This window comes from Neovison vison, chromosome 5 (genome assembly GCF_020171115.1).
Source record: "Neovison vison isolate M4711 chromosome 5, ASM_NN_V1, whole genome shotgun sequence".
Taxonomy (NCBI): Eukaryota; Metazoa; Chordata; class Mammalia; order Carnivora; family Mustelidae; genus Neogale; species Neogale vison.
Genome location: NC_058095.1, coordinates 15,764,449 through 15,779,340, shown reverse-complemented (window position 1 = coordinate 15,779,340; position 14,892 = coordinate 15,764,449). Strand labels below are relative to the sequence as shown.

At 50.6% G+C, this 14,892-nt stretch overlaps 1 protein-coding gene across 2 annotated transcripts in view; it reads left to right on the top strand.

The window, feature by feature from the left end:
* Positions 1-14,892, top strand: part of MRC2 (mannose receptor C type 2) — a 57,436-nt gene continuing 42,544 nt past the window's right edge. For both annotated transcript variants that reach the window (XM_044247677.1, XM_044247676.1), the window contains exon 1: positions 1-705. In XM_044247677.1, coding sequence (XP_044103612.1) covers positions 576-705 — 130 coding nt within the window. In that variant the 5' untranslated portion in view covers positions 1-575. The remainder of the gene's footprint in view (positions 706-14,892) is intronic.

The window sequence follows — 14,892 nt, the reverse complement described above, 5'->3', positions numbered from 1 at the left end:
GCCCCACCGGCCCTCGCAGCCCAGGTCCCGCCACGCCGTGAAGTTTGCGGAAACTTTTGCCGTTGCTTCCCCGCCCGCGCCAGCCGGGGAGTTGTGACGCAGCGTCTGGGGCTTGAAGCCCGGACTGAGAATAGAGGGACGGCGAGGCGGGGAAGAGGGAGGGCGGCGGAGAGCGAGAGAAAGAGCGCACGCCGGGGTCCTCCTCGACCGCGCGGATTCTCCTCTCCGCCTCCCCTTTCTTTCCTCCCTTGGCGCTCTCTCTGCGGCCCCGGGCCCGCGCCCGCCCGCGCCTCCTCCCCTTCCCCTCCCACGCTGCCCGCTTCCCTTCCCCTCTGCCCCTCAAACCCTCCTCCCGGGTTCTGCGCTCCTCCCTCCGCCCTCCCTCCGCCCGGCCAGCCTTCTTCCCTCCTCCTCTCCTCTTCTCCCCGGGAGGCATCACTTCGTCCCGACCGGAGGGAAGACGCCAGCCCCTCGCGGGCGATCATCACAGCCCTGCGCCCGCGCTGCCACCGCGCGCCACGCCCGTGCGCCCTCGGTCTCTCCATCCCCCCGTCCCCCAGCGCCGCGCCGCGGGCATGGAGCCCCGCCGGCCGGCCCCCGCGCCCTGGCCTCGTCACCTGCTGCGCTGCGTCCTGCTCCTCGGGGGTCTGCACCTCGGCCGGCCCGGCGCGCCCGTGTACGCCGCCGCCGCCGCCGCTCTCCCGGGTAAGGCGCTGCCAACTTGGCCAACTTCGGGGGCCGGGCGGGGGAGGGGGACAGAAGTGGGCCGCTCTCGACTTTCCCTCTTTTTTTTTCTTCCAGAAGCGCGTGTGCGTGTTCATGTGTGTGCGTGCGTGCGTGCGTGCGTGTGTGTGTGTGACTGGGTTTTTAAAAATCGTCTCCGCTTTTCTGGAAACAGGGTTGGGGGGGGGGAGAAGAGGGGAGGAGGAGCGCGCCTGGAGGTGGGGGAGGACCTGAGTGGAACCAGATGTGGCAGGCGGCGGGGGAGGGGAGCCCGGGGGTCTCGGGCCGCCTCAGAGGAAGAGGGCGGGCTCCGGGGAGACCCCAGCGCCCACCCCTGCTCCTGGACCACCCGGCGCCGGCCCTGCGTTGGGCCGGGAGACGTGCGTCCGGGGAAACCAGAGGCTCCGCGCGTCCAGGATCTTCCTCCAGGCCAGTCTCACCCCTGCGTTATTACTGTTTTCTAATTATTCGTCAGGGCTTGTTTGCCCTTCCTGGCATCTGGGGGGTGGGGGTTATATTTTCCACACTCGGCCTTCAAGGACAGCTTGTGGCATGTGGCAGCCGCGCTGTTTGAAGGGAGCTCTGTGGGGCAATAGCATGTCCCCAGGATGCAGCGACAAGCGGGGTGCTGTGTGTGTGTGTGTGTGTGTGTGTGTGTGTGTGGCGTGGCATGGGTGGCTCTGACCAAACTGGCGCCCCTCCAGAGTAGACAGACCTTGGGCCCCAAAAGAGCTGCTAAAGATGCAAAAATCCAAGCAACAAAACAAAAAACCGAAGTTGTGCCTTCTCTTTCTGCTGCTCTTTCAAAGGGTGACAGTGCGTGTAGGGACAGACCCCCTCAGCAAGAATTTGAGAGCTAAAGGGAAAGATCCACTTCCAGAGTGGGAGGGTTGCAGGAGTCAAAGCTGGCACGGTGGGGAAGTGTGGTTATTACAGCCCCTGCGCTGGGCCCAGCCTCGGCTGGCTGGATGTTTAATCTGGGGCTGGGGGTGAGTGAAAGGGGACAGTCAGTGCAGTGTTTGCAGTTTGGTGCAAAACCCATCAGCCCCCTGGAGGTTCCAGGCCCTCTTAGCCGAGGCCGATGCTTGCTCAGTTGGCCCGCCCGGTGTGACGTAGAGGACCAAGACACGTATTTGCCCCATGGAGCTGTCCTGATTGTGCGGATGGGAGTGGTGGGGTCTGGAGGGACCCATAGTCACATCAAGTAGAAGCCCCTCCCCCGCCCGCTGAATTCCAGACCCACCTGGAGCTGAATGTTAGACACCAGCCAGGCCATCCGGCCCTACCCACCCCAGGTCAAGGCTCAGCCGCTGTCCCCCTGCCTGCCAGCCCTCCTGCCTGTGTCTTCTCCTCCGTGAAGGAGCTCCGCACACAGACAGGGCGGGAGGCCTGGAGGAGGATGGCCATTCCAAGAGCCCCAGAGCACAGTTTAAAGCCAGGCCCTGGGAGAGTCATGGCTAGAGTGCTGACTCGGCCCTTTCCCCCACGGAGCTTTTGACGGAGCTGGAAATGGTGAGAGGCCCCATCTGGGAGGACGCCCGGAGTGCCCCCTCTACCTTCTGGTCTCCCCCTCTCTTGGCACCCTCCTCAGGCCATGTCTCGGGCGGGACTTGTAGCCCCCACAGGCTCGGAGGGGACCCGTCCCAGTGGTATTGTTCTGATCATGCCCATCTGAAGCTTAGGTACGGGCAGGGAGGAAGCTAGGGGTGTGGCCCTGGAAGGGTGAGTCCCCACAGCAGCTGTTGAGTAACGGGAGTGAAAAGTTGAACCACCATGGTCCACGCGCATCATTGTTCCCTCTGCCCCGAATGCTCCTCCTTGAGGCCGAATTCCTCCCTCCATGCCCCCTGGACCTGATGAATTTGATAGTCCCCGGGAACAGTCTACTGGATCCGAACGGTTCGGGAAATGCGCTGCTGGGGCAGAACTTACCCCGTGTGTCTGCGGGTGGCTCTCTACGCACCAGCAGGGGAACCCCGTGGAAGGAGAGTAGGGGGCACCACGGCGCTCCTTGGGGGCGGCGGTTGGCCATGCCTCGGTGTGTGATGGCAGCACGTGTGTCTTCTCCACCGCCATAGGGCACCCCATAAGGTGTGGCTAGAAGACCTTTGTAAATTGCAGCATTGGTGTGTGTTTGCGACACAGAAGAAACTGTGTGGGGGACGGAGGGCAAGGGTCGCCAGGGTTCTCTGGAGGGAAGCTGAGTGGGACCAGGCTTTGCAGAGGCAGGGACGGGGAGCAGAGAGGGAGACCTGGAAGCTGGGCTAGGCTTTCTGTCTGGGAACGATGTGGAAGCTTGCCGGGCTGGGGTAGAGAGTGGGATGGGAGAGAAGCTGGAGTGAAAGGGGAAGCTGGCCAGGTGCCTGGGAGGCCAAAATTGGGGAGCCACTTGCTGGCTGGCTTGCTGGCTGATGGTGGGGAACCCCAGGGCTTACTGAAGAGAGGACTGAGGTGCAGATTGGAAGGAGGGTTCCTGGGAACCCTGGGGGGGTTCATGTACCCAGGCTGAGGAGTAAAAGGAGGTTAAGAGATTTTCCTTTGGGGACAGACCCTGCTGCCTAGGGGACAGAGAAGGAGGTGTTCCTTCGAAAGGAGCAGGTACTCGCTGCCGCTGGGGGTCAGCCAGACACATGGCCTGTACTTCCGGCCCAGCCCCTGGTGAGTCACGGAGCTCAGATCCTTCTCATTCCCCCACCCGCAAAACCCAGTCTTCCTGGCTCCAACCTCTTGTCTTCTGTGGGCTGCCGGGGCTTGGGTGGCGGCTGGCTGAGCTTTGAGTGGTGCTGGGAGCCGGCTCACCTAGACGAGGTGAGGATGCAGGCAGGGGAAGAGGAAGCCCGGGTCTTGGTCCCCATCTGTCACTTGAGAGACATCTTGCCTTTCTGATGCTTGCACGGCTCCAGTGATTTGGACCGATGAGATGATTTCAGAAATACCGTGAAAGTCTCAGAAGAGGATTCGTGTGGATTCACCACTAATTTAACTCCTGTTGCTCCCTGCGGAGGGTCGAAGTGGTAGCAGCAAGGGCCATCATTATTCCTGTGCCGGGCGCCGTGCCCTGTGCTCAAGAGCCCTTGCACCGCACAACCCTGGAGGGGTGGGGGGGCCTTACCGTCCGTTTTACACACTGGCACTCAGAGACGCGAGACGTCAAGTCACTTGCTCAAGACCACACTGCTCCACACTAGCAGGTGACAAAAGTAAGATTTGAACTCTGGGGTGGCCACGGAGCCCAAACCCTTCAGGACCAGACCGTGCAGCATCTCTTTGAGTTAAACACTGCCGGGGTATGTGGTAGGAAAGGCTGGAAAATCCTGCTTGGTGGGTGTCTCTCCAATAGCTCTAAGCCCTGTAGAGCATCCTCTCAATGTGTCCTCCAAGGAACCCTAGGAAGAGGGTAGAGTGGGCACCCGGCTGTCAGGGTGCTTGTCTCTCCCTCAGGCCCACTGGGCCCAAGACACAGGGACCAAGCCCGCTGTAGCATCCTCAGGGTATCTGAGGTGCCCGCTCTGAGGGGGCATCCAGAAGCTCCTGACTGAAGGGGTCTAAGGGGGAGGAGCCAGCCCCAGCCCTGCCCCCCCACTTACCCAAAGGCAGGGATTCCTGGGTTCATTCATTTGCTTTGATCAGCCCACACCATGCTGACAGCTTGGATGATGGTGGCCTGTTCTTTTGAGCCCACCACCCTACACCTCCAGTGGGGCGTCCTTGGACTCAGAGGGCCTAGGTATGGTTGACAGGAAGTGTCCCTTCCTGTTTGGTCCTTCGTGAGATGGGAGGGGCCGCTCCCCATGACTGGATCCTATAAATCTGGGTGGGGTGGGCCATGGCAGCAGTGACGCGGCTCTTGGATCTCACCCTGGGCACTGCAGGTCCCCGTCACTCCTCAGCCAGGGGTGGTGTCTGTAAACAGGCAGGCCGGATGAAGGCCGCGTCGTGGCATCTGTGACCCCGGGGACCTGCCAGCATCAGCCAGCTCCAGTCACTTAGAGGACAGATTGGGTGGGCCCCCAAGCTTCACACGTGGCCTGATGGGGAACCCTAAGGGTTCGTTCCTTTCCTGCCCTTCCCTGTCCTCTCCTGGCCCCTTGACCATGCAGAGACCCCTCCCATGGTGCCTGGCTGGACCCATGCTCTCTGCTTCACCTCAGCCCTGCCGTTCCCCCCGCCACTTCGGTTCCTCTGGTTGGATTGCTAGATGATGGGTTTGAAACCTCAGCTTCTTCTCGCTTCCTTTAGCCCGCTCTGCCCCATCTCCCCCCCGAACCTTCCCTGTCCACTCCTGCCCAGGCCTTTGCGCACAACTTAATCTGCCTAGGATGCCCTTGCCTTTTTCCTCCGTGGCCGTCCGCTGCCCCTCCTTCCGAGACTCAGGATCCTGAGAAGGACACAGAGGAGTCTTGGTCACTGCCTTGGGCTCACCTGAGCTAAGGGGAGACAAACACCCAGATGCCACTCTCGGGATAAACCCCAGCATGGGGGAGGGGCCTTCTCTTTATCCCTCTCTCTGGGATCACCTGTAGGAGGACAGTGACAAGCTTTTGCCCTGAGCTTGGACAAGCACCTTCCTATAGGGAAAAACAAGAAACCAGTTTCCCATCCTTTCCTGGCATCCTCAGAGAGTGTTTGGAAAGGGAAGCGGATGTGGTACTCCCCACTGTAGACTGAGGCAAGAGCATGGTGTGGCCGGGAATGTTCCCACCTCCCTTTTCGGTCCTCCAGAAATGTAAATCAGGACTGAGGTAATGCCACTCATCAGCTGTGGGACCTCAGGCCAAGATTCAAGTTTCTTCATTTGCAAAATGGGAAAAATAAAGCAGTACCCCCTCCTTAGGGGTATTGTAAGAATTACACGAAAATGAGATAATATGTGTATGAGATGCGTGCCTGGTACAGAGTCATTTCTGAGCAAATAATATTAAATTGTTGCCATTTTTTATTATTATTAGGAAGAGAGAACATGAATATGAGGGGACTTAAATGTGAAAAAACATAGTCCTCAACATACAAAACCCTAATTACAGCAGTTTTGTTGTTTTTGTTTTTAAATCAAAGCAAGTCTAACCCCATTACTTCTTTTTTTTTTTTTTAAAGATTTTATTTATTTATTTGACAGAGAGAAATCACAAGTAGGCAGAGAGGCAGGCAGAGAGAGAGGGGGGGAAGCAGGCTCCCTGCTGAGCAGAGAGCCCGATGCGGTACTCGATCCCAGGACTCTGAGATCATGACCTGAGCCGAAGGCAGCGGCTTAACCCACTGAGCCACCCAGGCGCCCCAAACCCCATTACTTCTTGGTGACACTTTGCTAACTACTCTAAGTGCCTAAAAGTAACCATACTTCTTCCTTTTTCTGAACGTCAATTTAAATCCTGGGTGGGGGGGGAACCCCTCTCCTCTGCTGTTCTGACTCCTAAACCCCCTCAACTCCCCACCCTCCCTCCTCACTTCCCCTCATGAAGCTTCTCTAGCTGACCCGCAGGCGAGAACTGAGGAATTTCCTCCCCTCTGGACTATCATTGTGAAAACCCCAGATGGTTCCAGGCAAACAGGAGCTGAGCAGTGGCCCCTATGGGGTGCTGCCTCCCCCTGGTCGCCAGGCTCCCTAATTACTGATTTCAGCGACCCTCCTCCAACCCCACCTTGCAGTCTGGCGGGTGCTGTTGATAACCTCCGTGAGAAGAAGGCTTGCTCAGCAGAACACAGCCCATACAGAAGTCAAGTGTCAACAGTTTGAGGTCCTCCCTCCCCTCAGCCCATGGCTTGTAGTAACCCCTGTCAGTCATTCATGACGTCATCTTCTGGTTTTTATAGTTTGCACACACACACAAATACTCCTTTTACACAGAGGGGACCCCATTTTATTTATTTATTTTTAAAGATTTTATTTATTTATTTATCAGAGGAAGAGAGAATGAGAGAGCCCAGGCAGGCAGACCTGAGCCCTTCCAGTTGTTCTCAGCTGGAAGAAGCCTTTCTTTCCAGAACTCCTCTCCTCGAGGCCACCTGTTGGGTGGAGCCACTTCCTCCCTTCTTGGCCTCCTGGACAGGCATTTACAGCCCGGGCCCAGCACAGCACTCAGGACACAGTGGCATTTAGCAAGTTCTTACTGGGGGGGAAAAAAGAATGGGAAGAAAGAAAAAGCAGACAAGTGTTCCAAAGAGGTCCCCCCACTGCTGTTTTATTGCAGAATAATTGACATATACCCTTGGCTTCGTTCACATATACAGTGTAATGATTTGAGATAACTTATGCATTGTGAAATGATCGCCCCAGCAAGTTCAGTTAACATCCATCCTCAGGTGGCTACAAAATTTTTTTTTCTTATGATGCAAAGTTTTTTTTATAGTAAAAAGGCAATAAAGGAGAGTTACCCTTCCAGAGTTTAGATGATGTCACAATCATGAAAAACAGACACCACTGAATTAAACAGAAAAAACATCTGATGGACTGGAATAAATTCCAGAAGTAGATTTAAACTCATCTTAAGAACTTAATGGGAGAGGTGCCTTGGTGGCTCAGTGGTTAAAGCCTCTGCCTTCAGCTCAGGTCATGATCTCAGGGTCCTGGAATTGAGCCCCACATTGGGCTCTCTGCTCAGCAGGAAGCCTGCTTCCTCCTGCCTCTCTGCCTACTTGTGATCTGTCAAATAAATAAATAAATAAATTTTTAAAGATTTATTTATTCACTTATTTGACAGAGGGAGATCACAAGTAGGCAGAGAGGCAGGCAGAGAGAGAGAGGAGGAAGCAGGCTTCTCGCCAAGCAGAGAGCCTGATGTGGGACTCGATCCCAGGACCCTGAGATCAAGACCCGAGCCGAAGGCAGAGGCCTAACCCACTGAGCCATAAATAAATAAAATCTTAAAAAAAAAAAAAAAAAAAGACTTAATGGGAGACCTAACCAGAAGCAACACACTAATGGGGTAAAGAATCTTGACTTCTAAATGTCATTGGACAACTGGATTACAATGAAAAATATAATTTGGATATGGATAAATATGGATATAGATAAATTTGTAACTGATCACACTGGGGGCAGTTCCGATGGCAAGTTGCCATGTGGAAAGTGCCAAGATCACGAGAAATTAAAGAAATTAACTTTCTTTAAATATGTAGTTAAACTAGCAAAACCAGAATACCTCTTCTTGGCGGAGCCATGAGAAAGCCTATGTATGACTAGAGCACTATAAAATTATTAATGGGTTCAGTTTTTCAGGATTCAGTCTTTCAGACAATATGTAAGAAACTAGTTATGCAAGACTTTATGTCCTTTGACCTCATAATTCCACGCTGGGGGATTTATAAGGCATTAATTAATCCCAAGGAGAAAAAAAAATGCTCATAGTAGTGCTATTTAAAGTAGAAAAACAAACGAAATCATTTTAATGCCAGATGATAAGATTATGGCTAAGCAAACTAAGATATCTTTAACACGACGGACAATTTATGTAACTCTACGTGACAGATACACAGCTAATGTCAGTACACAGAGGTAAGTCTAACTAGGCCAGTTCTCTTGACCATAAGGCAATCTTACAAAACAATATACGCACGCCAATAACAAGCGGAGAGGCATGCCTGACATGGACATTCATTCATCTCTTCACCCATTCATTTACCTGTTTTGGTTCTGTTTTCCTGAGCACGAGCAATATGCCAGGCATAGTGTAGTATTTGGTGCTGAGGACACTGGGTGAACGAGCTGGGCATGGTTTCTACCTTCCTGAAGCTTGTATTTTGGAAAGTAGTCCCCGCCAAAATATGAAGCAGCATAAATAGAGTCAAATGTTCACTGATTCCATTTTAGTTGCAGTTTTTTTTTTTTAAGATTTTATTTATTTATTTGTCAGAGACAGAGGGAGAGAGAGCGAGCACAGGCAGACAGAGAGGCAGGCAGAGGCAGAGGGAGAAGCAGGCTCCCTGCGGAGCAAGGAGCCGGATGTGGAACTTGATCCCAGGAGGCTGGGATCATGACCTGAGCCGAAGGCAGCTGCTTAACCAACTGAGCCACCCAGGCGTCCCTTAGTTGCAGTTTTTAAGTTCATCAAAAGAAAGATGGAAGGGGCGCCTTGGTGGTTGAGTCATGAAGCGTCTCAGGTCATGATCTCAGGGTCCTGGGATTGCGTCCTGCGTCAGGCTCCTTGCTCATCGGGGAGCCTGCTTCTCCTTCTGCCTGCTGCTCCCCCTGCTTGTGCTCTCTCTCTCTCTCTCTCTCTCTGGTAAATAAATAAAATCTTAAAAAAACAAAACAGAAACCTCTCTAGCTCTGCCTACCCCTCCCACATAAATAAACAAATCTTAAAAACAAAACAAAAAAAAAAAAAATGGAGCCAGAGACACCTCTGAAATCTCGGACTTGGGATCGGGAACCGGTCTGAGAGGAGAGAGAATAACCCCGAGTGAGACCAGCCAGGGCAAGTAGGAATTCAACTGGAAATAGCCTTGTAGTCTGTCTGGGTCCCTGAGGAAGGATTTTCTGGTATAACCCTAGAGATCTTTAACCTCACTTCTGAAGGCTCTGAGGATATAAGAGCATTGGTGGTTTAGAAAGAACCTGGAAGCACTGTTTGTAACAGTCCAAACCAAAACAAAATGTGCATTGAAAGACATATGGGTAGAGGCGCTTGGTGGCTCATTTGGATGAGCGTCTGACTCGATTTTGGCACAGGTCGTGATCTCAGGGTCATGGGATCGAGCCCTGTGTTGGGCTCTCTTGGGGAGTCTGCTTAAGATTCTCTCTCTCTCTCTCTCTGAAATAAATAAGTAAATCTTTCTAAAAAAGAAAGACTGGGACGCCTGGGTGGCTCAGTTGGTTGGACGACTGCCTTCAGCTCAGGTCATGATCCCGGAATCCCGGGATTAAGTCCTGCATCAGGCTCCCAGCTCCATGGGGAGTCTGCTTCTCTCTCTGACCTTCTCCTCGCTCATGCTCTCTCTCACGGTCTCTCTCTCAAATAAATAAATAAAATCTTTTTTAAAAAAATAAAGAAAGAGGGGCGCCTGGGTGGCTCAGTGGGTTAAGCCGCTGCCTTCAGCTCAGGTCATGATCTCAGGGTCCTGGGATCGAGTCCCGCATCGGGCTCTCTGCTCAGCGGGGAGCCTGCTTCCTCCTCTCTCTCTGCCTACTTGTGATGTCTCTCTGTCAAATAAATAAATAAAGAAAGAAAGAAAGAAAGAAAGACAGACATATGGATATATTACAGGGTATAGACACACAGTGGGATATAATGCAGTGGTGAAACCAGTGAACCTCAGCTACATGTATTATCTGGGCGAATCTTAGAGATACATATTGAGTGGGAAAAAAACATTATCCTACTATTTATCAAACCATTGGGAAAGCTGAAAAAAACAGTGAGCACTCATCTACTGTTACCTAGAGGTGCCACCTGTTAACTGTTGCCACATTTGCTTTACCTCACTGTGTGTGTGTCTGGTGAAGCTTTGATGCAGTTGCAGGAGTGACATTTCACACCTAAATACTTCACCATGGATCAGCTAAAAATGAAGACATTCTCCTTTATAACCACAGGACCATAATGACATTCAAAAAGTATATCGTACAATTCCTTTTGCAATATGCGATTTGTGTTTCGATTTCTCTAGTTGTCCCAATAATACCCCCTCTGTTTTGTTTTTGTTTTTTAAGGTCCAGGATCCAATTCATTGTCCTGTCTTTTCAATCTCTCCTTTTTTTTTTTAAGATTTTATTTATTCATTTGACAGACAGATATCACAAGTAGGCAGAAAGGCAGGCAGAGAGAGAGGAACCGTGGGATCATGACCTGAGCCGGAAGCAAAGGCTCTAACCCACTGAGCCACCCAGGAGCCCCTCAGTCTCTTTTATTTTAGAATAGTTACTTGAGGGACGCCTGGGTGGCTCAGTGGGTTAAAGCCTCTGCCTTCAGCTCAGGTCATAATCCCAGGGTCCTGGGATCGAGCCCCGCATCAGGCTTTTCTGCTCAGCGGGGAGCCTGCTTCCTCCTCTCTCTCTCTGCCTGCCTCTGCCTACTTATGATCTCTCTCTGTCAAATAAATACATAAAATCTTCAGGGAAAAAAAAAAAGAATAGTTACTTGGTCTTTCTGTCTTTTACAGCATTGCATTTTTGATGACTTCAGGCCAGTTGTTTTGTAGAATGTCCACAGTCTATATTTGTCTGATGTTCACTCAATACATTCACATTAAACATTTTTGGAAAGACATGTTACATGGGTGATGCCATGTTATTTCCATTGTATCACATCAAGTAGGTTTGTTCCCCTGTTGCTAACTTTGGTCACTTGGTTCAGATTGTTTACCAGATCTCTACGCTAAAATTTGTATCCCCTTTGTATTTAGTAGGTAATCTAAGGAATTTCTACTAAACCAAGGAAAGAACACCTAAAAAAGCAAAGTTGTTCACAGCAGCACTATTCATAATGGCCCCATACTGAAATCCAGCCCAACTGAAAACTACCCAAATGCCCATCAATAGTAGAAGGGATACATTGTGGTAGCTCCAAAAGTGAGTGGTATAAAGCAACAGGGGCATGGGTAGCTCAGTTGGTTAAGCATCTGCCTTCAGCTCAGGTCGTGATCTCAGGGTCCTGGGATTGAGCACCATGTCAGGCTTCCTGCTCAGTGGGGAGTCTGCTTCTCCCTCTCCCTTTGCCCCTCCCCCACTACTTCATGTGTTCTCCCTCTCAAATAAATAAAAAATAAATAAATAAAACCTTTAAAGCAATAAGAATGAACAATTCACAAGTCCATGAAACAGTGTGCATGAAGCTCTCAGCACTGAGCCAGATGCAAGGGGTCTCATGCCATATGATCCCATCAGTATAAAATATAAGAAAGAGGCAAAACGGATCTGTGCTGTTCTGAATCAGGAGCGTGGTTAGCATTAGTGAGAGAAGTTTTGACAAGAAAGAGTCTTAAATGAAATTTTAAAAGAACAATGACCAGGGAAGAGAGATCTAGCCAATGAGGAAAAACACAAGAACTCCAGTAGTTTTCAGGCATCTAAAATCAGAGTAGGTGAGGGCGCCTGGGTGGCTCAGTGGGTTAAGCCGCTGCCTTCGGCTCAGGTCTCTGCTCGGCAGGGAGCCTGCTTCCTCCTCTCTCTCTCTCTCTGCCTGTCTCTGCCTACTTGTGATCTCTCTCTGTCAAATAAATAAATAAATAAAAATCTTTAAAAAAAAAAACGGTATAAAATCAGAATAGGTGAGACAGCATAGTCTGTGAGCAGAGTTCACAGAGCAGACAAGTAGCAATATCTAATAAGCCTACAGAACATGTTTTAAAATTACTAACAAACAAGGTACCATTTTCAGCCCTGACAGTAGTGCCAACAAAGACTGATGTAACAATATATTCAATATACCATTATTTATCATTAGGAAAACCTCTTTATAAGTTGAAAACTATTTTTTTTTAAAGATTTTAATTTGACAGAGCGAGAGATCACAAGTAGGCAGAGATGCAGGCAGAGAGAGAGGTGGAAGCAGGCTCCCTGCTGAGCAGAAAGCCCGATGGGGGGCTGGATTCCAGGACCCTGAGATCACGACCCCAGCCGAAGGTAGAGGCTTAACCCACTGAGCCACCCAGGCGCCCCTAAGTTGAAGACTATTAATAATGAACAAATGAAATGTGGTAAATCACCTCATGAAATATCATACAGCCATCAAAATGGTTTTTTACAAAAGTTTTTGGAGACAGAAAAATCCTTTTGCTGAAATACTAAGTACAAAAACAAGATGTAAAAAAGTGTATAGATATGTGATGTGTCTGCATATATATTGTATAGATGTATACCTATATTATAAATATACACATATTACATATACATCTATATGTTATATGTGCATATTTATAATATATTCATGAACATATGATTTATAATATATTCATGAACATATGTCGTAGTTTGAGTATATAGACAAAATTGATAGAAAAGTGACATCCAAACTTAAACGAAGTCACAGGTCATATTCTACTGTACTACACTATATTGTGTTATATAGTATCTGACAGTGGTGCTTACAGAGAAGGCTTTTTTGTCTTTGAACTTGTCTACATTTTTGGCAATGGGGGCGCAAGGGGTAACTCTCACCTTGCCTAACCACATGTCTCCAGCCCCTCTCTCCAATTCCCATCACGTAACCACGTGACTCCAGCCCCTCGCTCTCCCAATTCCCAGGGCGCAGCACGTGACTCCGTGGAGCCAATCAGAGGCTCCCGGGGGGGGCGGTCCTCCCCCCCCCCCCCCGCGGCCCGGAAGCCTGGGTGCTCTCTGAGGCTGCGGTTCTGCATGCCTAGGCTGTTCGGCTGTGCCGGGCGGGAGGGAGGCTAGGGAACTGGATGGGCGACCCCAGGGACGGAGGCCCCCGCTGCAGTTTTCCCCATTGCTCCTCGCCCTCCCCTCCCGTCTTTTTTTTTCAAGCAAAGGTTTGGAGTCACAACCTTCACTTGCAGGCAGAGAGGCCCCGGCGGGAGGGGTGAGGCTCGTCGGCCTCAGGTCGGGTTTTCGGAAGACGCGGGCCGGTCCCCTAAACCAGAGCAGGGTCGCCATGCGGCAGTGGAGACCCGCCTCGACGCCCTTTCTGTTAGCGGCCCTCCAGACGCGAGCCTGCTCCTCTTGGCCTTGCACTTAGCCGTCGAGTGTTGTCAGAAGGAGCAGCGGGGCTGAGACCTTACCGAACAGCAGGACACAGAATTCTGCAGGCACCCGACAGCAGCATGTTTGTCCCAGACTGGAGAACAAATCAGAAAGGCGCCTAAGCTAGGGGACAGCTTTTTGGGAGGATTTCTGCTTTTTCGAAAGTTTCTGTGTGACTGCGCAACAAATGGAGACCACACTTTGCTAAGTGTGTAAAAGTCTGTCACAGTCAGTTGGGCAGTTCATGAATATTAAGTCTCCCATTCTCCTTTTCACAGATGAGACTGAGCCAGAGAAACTTAGAGCCAGGATTACATAGCTGGTGAGTGGCAAAGCCAGGGATGCCATGCGGGCCTGTTTGGTTCCCTCCATGGTCTTACTTTTATTTTATAAATAAATATTGACTAAAATGTAATGAATATTTGTAAACCCACCACCTAATCCAAAAAAGAACAGTCCAATTCTTCTGTCTAGCTATGTGCCTTCTCTGACTTCCCCCTCCTTCCCACCAACCCAATCTCTGTCCTGAATCTTGTACTTATGAATCCCTTGTTTTTTCTTTTTTTTTAAGATTTTATTTATTTATTTGACACAGAGAGAGATCACAAGTAGGCAGAGCAGCAGGCAGAGAGAGAGGGGGAAGCAGGCTCCCGGCTGAGCAGAGAAATGGACGTGGGGCTCCATCCCAGGCCCCGAAGATCATGACCTGAGCGGAAGGCAGTCGCTCAACGACCAAGCCACCCAGGCGCCCCTGAATCCCTTGTTTTTAAATTTTTTTTTTTTAAAGATTTTATTTATTTATTTGACAGAGAGAGCACAAGCAGGCAGAGAGGCAGGCAGAGAGAGAGGAGGAAGCAGGCTCCCTGCTGAGCAGAGAGCCCGATGCGGGGCTCGATCCCAGGACCCTGAGATCATGACCTGAGCCGAAGGCAGCGGCTTAACCACTGAGCCACCCAGGCGCCCCTGTTTTTAAATTTTTTAATTTTTTTTTTTTTTAAGATTTTATTTGAGAGAGAGAACGTGAGAGAGCATGAGCAGAGGGTGAACAGGAGGGGGTGAGGGAGAAGCAGACCCCCTGCTGTGCAGGGTCCTGGGATCATGACCAGAGCCGAAGGCAGACAGACGCCCACCCAGCTGAGCAGGCCAGGCACCACTAAAATTTTTAATTCTTTAAGTATAGTGTAAGTACAGGAAAATGAACACATGAATGTTTAGTTCAATGAGTTTTCACAAACTGAACACACCCATGTAGCCGGGGCTCAGATCCAGCAAGTAAAAACATTACTAGTGTTCCAAGTGCTTGTAAAGATGTTCCATAGCCTAATTGAACATGGATATTTTTTTCTTTGTGTATCATCGCTTCTCGGCCTTTTGGCTAAGATCAAGTGTGTATGGTATTCATACCCTTGATCAACTTACTTCTTCAGATCTTAGTGGCTTAATATTATCGGGGTATCTGTGTTTTTCTCATGGATTTATATAAGCTTCTGGCTGTTTTTGTTACAAATATCTTCCCATTTGCTTTTCAG